The 10,806-nt window shown below is 42.4% G+C and overlaps 1 protein-coding gene across 1 annotated transcript in view; it reads left to right on the forward strand.

Moving 5' to 3' along the window:
- Window positions 1-10,806, forward strand: part of plcl1 (phospholipase C like 1) — a 78,229-nt gene that overhangs the window by 63,099 nt on the left and 4,324 nt on the right. Inside the window, 2 exon segments of the mRNA XM_035675936.1 lie at window positions 2,510-2,872; window positions 6,182-6,476. Of these exon segments, the coding sequence (XP_035531829.1) occupies window positions 2,510-2,872; window positions 6,182-6,476 (658 nt within the window).

The following is a 10,806-nucleotide window of genomic DNA, read 5'->3' on the forward strand; positions in this document are numbered from 1 at the left end:
CTTTACAAATGAACACCACTTTTACGAATTTTGAGGCCTAAATGTGATTGCCAAAAAGTTAATGTTAGTCTAAAAACTAACTACTCCACAGTCGCTTGACTTCAACGTCACCACCACTAATTCCACCCTCTGTAATTAAATCCTGTAAGTGGTAGAAATGCTTCGTGTTGTAGAGTTGGATTCAGGGAGAGAACGTTTCGCAGCAAGCACGAGCGGAGCACAAGGCGAAGGCAGACTAGTGAGTAGATAGGCCTACATGTTCAGTGTGCTAATGTTTAATATCACGACAACCCTGTTATCTCATTTAGCAATTTTTAGGACATGTACAAGCTTCAAAATTCTTTTTTGTTATGTTTTGCGCAAAAATAGATAATTGATTAGTATTAGTAATGTGTGTCTTTTTGGGCGGTTTTGACAGCACTACTAGTCAGCTGGTAGCTGCTAATCAGCTAATGTATCAATAGGCCACTGATTCTGAAGCAGTAATGAAACACTTTTAGCCCAGCTGATGCAAGTGTGGCTGCAGTGCTATGTAATGCTGCATAGTTTTCTGAGGCTAGACAGTCTCATTTTAGGGGAAGGCTAAGACTCAGTCCTCCGAAGGCTACAGTTTTGTCCTTCGACGTGTCCTTCTAGGACCTGTGAACCCAGAGTTGGGACACAGCTACCGAGTTCCATGAATATAAATCTTGAACCGAATATATAACGGCTGGTTCAACAAGTGTCTTCACTGCTGCGCTCCCCTCATTGCCTACAGAACATTTGCTATCTGCTAACAGCAGTCGTTTAAATTAAACAGAAGTGATAGAACACATGCACAGACACAAACTCAGATACATGCAAAGTGTAATTTCAATATTCGTGGGGTGTTCAATGTCTCAAGTGTGCTGCTTGTTTTTTTCCTTCTGGGCCTGAATACTTCAAATGGTTTCAATGGTGTGGATGCACACACACAACACACAACAGCACACACAGCCACACACGACACACACATGCATGCACATACACACTCCTTGGGGCAAGTTTATTCTCGTTCTCTGTAGGAAATGATTGATTGATACTGTTTTCTCCTATAAACAAACAGATATCTATCTGTGTGTGTGTGTGTGTGTATGTGTGTGTGAGAGAGACTGCACCAGGCTTTCTGAAGAGGAAAACAGACATTAGCTGATTATATTTTATTGTGAAATGTGTTTACTCTCTGTTCCTCTGCACAGAATGAATATGCAGAGACACACTCATATCATCATTTGTCCTCCCACTTACTCTGCATGTGCATGTATTTCTGTGTGTGTGCATACACGTACGGGTTTACAGCCTTATTAGCCGAATGGAAGGTAAAGGCCTGTGAAGGTGTGATCTGAAATGTATCATTTCAACCAGCATTTCCTCTCTGCAGCAGCACCAGAATGCGCCTTTGATTGTTCTATGTAATTAACATTAATGCTGTGCCTTAATTGCTCCACGAGTGACACTTAATAATATTATATAATAAGTGATTATTCTAAAGAGCAGATAAATAATATACAGATACATGTAAATGCTGTTTAGGTGTCAGCTCCTCCTGAGGTGACAAAACATTAAACTTTTAAAAGCCTAGATAATCAAGTGATGTTCATTCTGGCAGTGCAATGTATTGTGGCACTGTGTGTTCTGAGATATAAATAACAGATTTCATTTTCAAAGGAAGCTCCACAATGAAATTAAACCACTGGCCCCATCTTGTGATTTCAATGTGTAATATTATTCCATACGGATGTTGTTGCAAGAAGTGTGTCACTATGAGCAAGTCAGCTCGAGATCTAGTAGTAGCAGTCCTAAGTAATGAAGACATAGTTAACACTCTGCGCGAATGCTAAAATAATACTGATCACCCTTCCTAAGTCCTGCCCCTTTTTGGACCCTGGTAAACGTTCTTCTTTCCTGTCCTTAGATAGTCACATCTTAAGCTAGTTAGCTTAGATAAGATGCAGTGCAGTCAATACAGAGGCAGCCTCAAAGGCAGTTAATAAAATAATAACATAATAATAAAGTAACAAGGGTCATTTTCTCAGTTTTACCACTTTAGACTTACAATAAACAAACCAATTAACTAGTAAACAAACAGAAAATGTACTCGGACCTGTGTTTCTTTCTGTATTAATTGATAAGGTTTACCTCATAAGCAGGACAGTATTGAATATGGTTACCAGTATCTTTTTGGCCTGCGCATGCATTCACCAGGCTGTTAATGGTCTCTTCCTTGCTACTAGATTTTGAGCTGACTCATTCATAGTGACACATAACTAGCAGCAACATCCATTCCCAAAAATATTACACATCGAAAACACAACATGGCACCGGTACCTTGATGATGTCAGATGTCATTACATTTATTCAGGTTTCCTTCCCTATATTCAAATGTCATATTATATATAATAATTTCTAACTTCTGTAACATTTAAATGATTCCAGTCTTCAGAGGCAGCATGAATGGATTTTAACTTCATTGTTCATTTCTTGTCTCCAGGTAAACATGCCGGAGCTGGCCTTGCTACGCTTTGTGGTATTGGACGACGACTACATTGGAGATGATTTCATTGGCCAGTACAGCGTGGCCTTTGAGTGCCTTCAGCCCGGCTACCGCAATGTGCCACTGCTGGGCTTGGCAGGAGACCCGTTACCCCACACCAGCCTCTTTGTCCATGTGGCGGTCACCAACCGGCGGGGAGGCGGGAAGGCCCAGCGACGAGGTCTGTCGGTGAGGAGGGTGGGGAGGCGAGGGCGGGAGTACGTCACACTGAGGCACACTGGCATCAAGGTGGTGGATGAGACTTTCAAACCGGCAACTGCCCCCCTCAAAGAGGCAACGGACCTGCGGGAGGATGCTCAGGTGAGAGGGAAGATGGGTTGGAAAATGCTTTTATGTGCTAAGGCAAGGTCATCCCCACCCTGGTCATCATATTTCCCATGTTTACGTTTAGCTCCTGTATATGCAACCAATGTGAATTTTAGAGGTACAACTGCAGACAAAGTCAATGGAAAGACATGAAGATACTAATTTGTCTGGGGCGGTGTGAAGTGCCACGAAGACATGTCAGTGCAACTTAATTTACTTAGACCAAATAAAATCACTGTTATGAATTTGTTTTATAGACGCACATAAACGAGAGATAAAAGGAGAGAGACTGGATAGAAATAACAGAAAAAACGGAGTTTCTGGTTCAGTCGGATTTTGAGATGCCACAGACACACAGGCATCCTTCCAAACACAGGTCTGTATCTAGCAACAAGTCAGTTGCTAGCTAGCTCATACATAATGTCTGTCCAGTCTGCTTGCACCGACTGTAAAATGGTGTAATTTGTATAAGTGACCCAAGGTGATAATTTGGTTTGCTTTCTGTATGAATAGAAAAAAAAAAGTTGAGCCATCAGAAGACCAGCATACACTTTTACCTCACAAGTCTTCAATTTGCCCTGCTGGGGAGGTGCGCCTAATGTACTGACTACACTGGATAATCCACTGGTCACCTTCTTAACAGTTTTTACTTGAATACTTTTTGGAAGGGAAGGAAAATGAAAACTGTTCAGTGAGGATTTTGGATTAACCAAAGTAACCAGGACTCGACTTGTTCATTGTCAGTGCTTTGAGCAACACGAATACACAGCTTCCTTGTATTGTGGTAGAGGCAGAAATCTCACAGATCTCTCAAAACCTGCACCGGCATGTACAACCAATCTACATTTGATTACTCCTAGTGGTGAGTGGTAGTGATGGGCAAAAATGAGAGAACAAATCTTCTTGAAAAACTATTTTTAGTGTTTAAGTTCCAGCACCCAGTCTAGAGTTCGGCACTGTATTGCACCACGACTGTATTTAGCGTCTAATATCTACCAGGTCAGCCTGTCCAACGTACCGAGTGCTCACTACTCAAGGAAGACCAGACTTCCCAAATGTCAACGTAGGTCACTGCTCACGCTGCCTGCAACGGTGGTGCAGTCGCTCAATATATAGAAAGCTGGACCAATGAATGAACGGAATCATTTACTCAAACGAGGACATTACTGAGTGACTCAAGTCAAATCCAGCACTCAGTCCAGAGCCTGGCAGCTATACTCCCTCACTCACACACTGAGAGTCGAGACTGCACTCAACTTTGACAGGCTGACCTGGACACTAAAAAGAATCGTTCAAAAAGATTTGTATGTTTTTTTTACCCATCACTTTTGTGGGGCAGGCAGCACTAACTGTTGAACATGCATATACTATAACTGTAACTATAGCTATAGCTGTCATGGAGAAACTCACCCCATATTTTGCAAAAAGGATCAAAACTGGAACGGTTCAAGACAGTTACATGTATCAACTCGAAAGAACTGATTCTGTGAAAAGAATTACTGCCCATGTCTATTAAGTGACAACATGTCTTTTTGTTTTGCTGAACAGGTAAAAAGGAAAACTTTCTCTGGCGCTTTGCGTTTTATTGGCTTATGTGGCAAACAGCAACCCCAAGTTAAAAGACATGCTAAAAGCTGAGTCACAGCAGATCATGTGTCACTCAGCTTTTGTATTTTTAGGCTTTGTTGATAAGATGTCAGGATGAGGGTGAATTGGAGTAGCTTAAATGGCGGTGCTGAAATCAGACTCTCGTCTCTGTAGGACGAATAAGAGGAAGAAAGTGAGAGGAGGAGGAGGAGAGCCAGTGACAAAAGAAGAGTCAGTAAGAAGAGTGGAGGAGGATTATAAAGCATCTATAAATACCAGCAAAAATAGAACCTGGTCGCACAGCACCCACCAGCTTATTGCTGGATACAAACAATCTAAGGGCTGGGTGATAAATACAATCCTCATTCAGTTTCTGTTTCAACATGACTCGCCTGTGCTCAAAGCCAGGTGTATTTTTGAATTAGCCAGGCTAGCTGTCAGCTTCAACCTGCTGACAGTGTTTGTGCTAGGCTAAGCTAGTTGTCTGCTGGGTCTAGTTCCAGACATAACGCACAGAGACAAAAGTGGTGGAACTTTAGCCAATCAGAAAACAAACCATATAACAGTCCCTAACCACTGTGGTTTGGACTCAAGCACAAAATGCATTCTTGCGTGATCCTGCGTTTTTGTGATTGCTATTATCTTTGACCATGCAGTTTAAATTTGTGGATTAACTAACCAAAAGGTTATCTCTGGTTTTGGCTAATTCAGTCACACGAAAAATGAAGCTATTCCATGATACAATACGCCATAAAGAACTCCCGCTCATCTATTTGCTAAATTTTCCACATTGGTTGAATAGCCTCCTCAGTATAACCGGTGTAGCAGATTCTCTATTGGGAAATAAATCCCTATCACCTCATGTATCACCCAACCTCTGAAACAATCCCACCCAATCACTTAGTCATACACCCTCTCACACAAACCCACACACACTCACATATCCCACAGTCCCACACATAAAACCCATTCACAAACGACTTTTAATCTGTCTGCTTCAATCTCATTGTCCTTTCCCTCTGACTTGAACTCTGTCCTCCTCTCTGTCCCTGTGTCTCTGCCATGAGTCCAGCTGTGGGCTCATCTGTCATAGTCAGTTATTATTCATCATGCCTCTATTGCTGTATGTCTGTCTCTCACACACACACACACACACACACACACTTCCGCACAGGTGGGGCGTGATAATCGCTAGTCCAGTTGGGGCTCTGCCAGGTGGCAAATTGCGTTCAGTTCGACAGAAGAGGTTCCCATTCTGGTGCTTGTGTGTGCAAAAATAAATCTTTTGCCTTCATTATGTAGTGACCCACAATGGCATTTCAGCAGATTTACACGACTGTTATTTTTTTGTCCTGGTCAGATCCGGTTTTGCATCCTGACACACCTGCACTCTACAAAAACTCTAAATGCTATGATTTTTCTGCTCCACATTTCTACCATATTGTCTTCTCTTTTGCCAAATGCGCTTAAGCTAAGGCTGATTTCACTGGATTAAAAGCACCAATGACTGCCATATTGATTTAATTCACAAGAGAGACAGCAGATGACAGGGGAAAGTGTGTGTGTTTGTGTGTGTGTGTGTGTGTATGTGGAGTGTCACCCTTTCTGACCTGTCCCAGCTTAGTTTTACAGCTGGAACTGTACATCTGATCTAATACTATTTTCCCTCTTCCCCCTCATCTCTGTCTCTCTGTCTGTCTGTCTTTTGCCTTTCAGAGCACCACCGCCAGCTTCAAAGAGCAGTGTGGGCTCCCCACTATGGCCAAACTGAAGCAGTGCATCCAGAGCCTGGCCACCAGGCTGCAGAGCCCTGAGGGCACTATGGGGGCCACCATGGTGCTGAAGGAGGGCTACCCATGTCTGGAGCCTCTGGTCAACCTCTCCGAACCGACACGCAAACTGCTCACTGCCTACGACACGGTCAGTAAGACGAGTGAGAGCGGTGTGCACAGAGATGTGCTGGGGGGTATACCTACTACAGCCTCTGCTCTCTGTCTCTCTTATTTTCATAGTAGAGTTTGAGGTGATATGTTCCTTTATTACAAAGAACATGAACTCAGTGGTATATTTTGATTCAGTCCAAAATGAAAATGGAATATAATATTCATAGGTATGTTTTTTATATGTATACATTGTTGTGTTTTTACTACCTTAAAATGAGCCTTTTATATCTACAGATATTGCGGGTCAGATATAATGTTTTTTGCAAGTTGCACAGCCACCGTAGTTTCTCTTACGCACTTCTCAGCCCATTCTCATTGCCAGGTTGTCACATACAAATGCCAGCGGTGTTCCCTTTGTTGCAGTCTGAAACTAGATGCCCTCTGCATCCTTCTGGTTGTGACATATGAGTCTGGAACAAACCGGCCAAATGACATACTTGCCATTTTATAGCCATGCTGCTAGTGTGACTAAAAATATAGCCCTGTCAGATTTATTCTTTAGGTTAAAAGGTTTAAATTCCTTATTGCATCACACAGTGGAGCTGTTTGAGTTTACAGCTATGCTGGCAAAGAGGCTGTTCATAGTGGGACTTTGCATGTTAACCTGCTGACAATTGCAGTGCTGATTGATTGAAATTCTGTATTGATCATTAATATAAAAGTGTCCCCTCTAGCCAGAGCTGCCCCAGATACATAAATCAAAGGATAAAAACACAATAACGCCCAAAGGCTTGTTTCCATTGTGGACCTTTTTTGGGAGGTAAGTGCTAAGAGCAGGCAGCTAACAGGCTGCTAGTGGCTTCTAAACATATATCATGTCATATGAAAAGACTGATCAATCTCAATACAATGCACAACAATATTAATCCATAATACAGGTCTGATACTGTACTGATCCAAACTTACCTGGACCATCATCCTGATAAATATTTAATCACAAATATTCCAATCATAATATTCACTATACAATATATCACAAATTAAAAGTACATACAATACAGATAAAGTGCTACACCTAGAACAACAACCTAATAACTATTTCATGCTGTTAATCTTGAAGGGCAAATGGATAATCAGCCATTTTTTTCAATGAGGACTTGAAGCTAACCGTATGCTAACATGCTAACATGCACAGGGGTCTCAAACTCTAATTTTCTTGGGGCCACTGCTTGTATTGTCATCTCATAGGAGGGCCACTTTAATGTTCAAGTGCAATATTCTGAAAATATTTTTGTTTTCCATTTCCATCTAACATACTGCATCTACAGCAGGTTTTTGCAGTCAAAGAACAAATAAAGCCCTGAAAGCTGTTCTCTTCTTATCAGCTTTTGCACACATTACTCTCTGTGCTTCATGTTCTCTTTGAAAATAAAACACACAATGTGCAAATTCATTAGCTTATTTACCTCAGACTTTTTCTAACTTTCTCAAGTTTGGTCAAAATGTATTCCCTCAGTAAGTTCTAAACTGGTTTTGTGATACATGAAACTGTATTAGAGTGTGCACACACACCCACACACAGTTACACTGTCCTGAGGCATTAGATATGCAGAAAGACACTCTGAGGTGACATGCATGAAACAGTCACCCACACACACACACCCTGACTACCAGCTGTGTCTCCTCCCACTCCATCTCCTCTTGCATCAGATCAGGACCGATCTCTCCCACCTGTTTTAGCACTCAGCCATTACACCTACACACACCTCGGTACAGAGAGTGCCGTCTTTCCAACCACCTCTTTGTGGTGACGCGTGTTAGTGGAGCTGATGATGTTTGAGTGTGAGGTCGGCAGGTCAGTGTCATGAAGCCACAGTCAGTGTGAATTCCAGTCGTACATCACACCTCTTCAGCCTTTCTGGGCGCACACGAGGCTTAGTCATCACTCACTCACCCTCCTCTCTCTCTGTCTCCCTGTAGCCAGTCCTCTGTCCTTTCCTTCCTTCCTTCCTTCCTTTCTTTCTTTCTTTCTTTCTTTCTTTCTTTCTTTCTTTCTTTCTTTCTTCCGGCTCTCCTCACCTCAATTACGTAGTCATATACTAGCACAGCACCACACACACACCGCTGGCGCTCTGCCAGTACAACCACAGTCTGAGCTCTGGGCTGCCAGCTGAGAGCTACCCGCTTGGACGCTGCTGGCGGTTGAGGCTCGTGGCTTAATGGCAACTGCAGTGGTGGTTAAGATTAAGGAGGGGAAGCACTGCGGCTTACACTATTCCGTCACCGATTTACCCCTGAGGTCGTCAGGATTGACACCAAGCACCTTCTGTTCTGCAGCAAGGCTACCTGGTGCCGCTAACAGATAGCCCTACTCGCCCACGTCCGATTTATTTAAAGTGCAGTTTTATTGTTTGCATTTTAGATCCAAATAACCCAAGTAGACTAGCATTTATGTTTTTAAGTCGAATGGACTGTTGATGGTTACACTAGATTCAAAGAGTACAGCCTCTTTTCAGCAAGCCAGTTTAAAAATTACTTTATTAACTATAAACCGGGAGAAGCAAAACAGCATTAAAACACACTAGGTCGAACAATAAAAAGGAGAGAAGCAGGTTGATTAACTAATCAAGGTTCCATTCAGGTGTTCCATTTGAGGTCAAACAGAGTCACGGAGCTGCTATATGTTGCAGGGTTGCCTGCTACATGGAAGATGAACAGAACCTGTTAATTAGTGTCATTGGGATCCACACCTGTGTGTTACCCTACTATTTCATGTCAAAATGGCTGCCGTCCGCCCCACAACGGTCTCAATTTGCATGTGAATCTCTGTGATTCCGTAACTGACTGGATTTCGCAAGAGTAATCTGATCCCAACACTGGATACCACCTTACCTCTGAACTGTTTAGTAAAAGTCGAAATGTTGCGTGTGTTGAGGGAGTTGCAGAATGTACTTTAAACACAATTACAAACAGGATACTTGCTGGATGGTTTTTGAAGTATGCGATCTCAGATGTATTCTCTTTCATAAAAGTTACAAAAGACGGCAGGACCTGGTTTTTGTCCCAATTAGGAAGTTCATGACTGACAGAGTGCGAGAACTCACCAGAACCGTACGTAATCTCACAGCTGTTGACGCTGTTTACTGCACTATTTACATTCTCCGGGAGTCAGCCTATTAAGTTCGTTGTTGATGTTCAAGTCGAACTCGCTCCTTTCAAGTGGTTTATTAGGAGTTATCCTGTACGGCGGCTTTACATTGCATGAGCATCATTTAAAACCATAAAATCAATTCTTTGGTTGCACTGTACCTTCTCTGCTGCACCTGGGCGATCCTCTCCTGGACAGCGTCTTGCGTTCTCAATCAGGCTGTTCTGGGGCAGCATCATATGAACAAGGCAGGGGAAATCATGTTAAAAACGACTGAGGTATAAGGAAGTGTTGAAGTTTTCCAAAAGAGATGCCAAATATGTGGTAGAGATACAATTTTGTTTGAGGTTGACTTATTAAGTAATTTTCAAGCTGGTTCCGGCTGATTCTGGTTTCCCAAAAGTAAGATGTACTGCTTTTAAAGCCTAGTTTGATAAATTGGACTTATTTCGGATTTTTGAATGTGAATGAAAGATGTGCTTTTGAATGCTCTGAAGGAAGATTTCTTCAATTACTGTGTCGGTGTACCTTGTTTAGCAGGGATTAGTGTGGGTTACTTGAAGTCAAGAGTAGTACATTCTGGGCAGATTTAATCAAAATTAAATTTAATATAAATTCCTTTTCTTTGCCCTACATTATGTGCATTGGGGCGGCAATGGACAATTTAAACAAACAAGTGTTTAACATTTATGGAGCGGATCTGATTGTGAGAAAGATTGGAGATACATTCATATTGGCATGTAATGTTTGTCATTAAGTGTATATCACGCTGGACATCAGCAATAGGAACATCACGTGATTTTTTGTTACCTTAGAAATGGAACCAGCTCACCAGTTGCGCACTCATGCCCGAGATTTATAGTGTCCGCATCTGAGAGGAGAGATATACTTTATTTTCCAGTTAACAATGCACACACAGTTGACAATGTATGGTGGACAATGTATCCTCGTGCAGTTGTAACCCGTACGTAGGGCGGGTTGGGCAGCGGCCCGCGGGGGTGTACCAGGTGCCTGGGGACAACTCCAAATCTGAGCCGTCAAGGGCACTGCTGGAGAACGCTTCCGAACTGAACAGACTTGTATTTTGTTTTGTCTATTAAGTTTGTAAGTTTGTTACAATATGTGTTATGTATGTAGCGCAGCACAGAAGATGTAGTAAGCTGGCATAGGCAGAGTGCATGTGGTAGCTGAGTCGAAAGTAATAAAGGGCTTCCAAAGGACAGCTGATTGTGCTGTGAGAGGAAGGAAGGAAGGAAGAATGGAAGGAAGAGAGGAAGAGAGAAGGAAGAAAGGAAGGAAGTGAAGAAAGA

Source organism: Morone saxatilis, unplaced genomic scaffold (genome assembly GCF_004916995.1).
Source record: "Morone saxatilis isolate NCDOM2014 unplaced genomic scaffold, NCSU_SB_2.0 Contig5, whole genome shotgun sequence".
Taxonomy (NCBI): Eukaryota; Metazoa; Chordata; class Actinopteri; family Moronidae; genus Morone; species Morone saxatilis.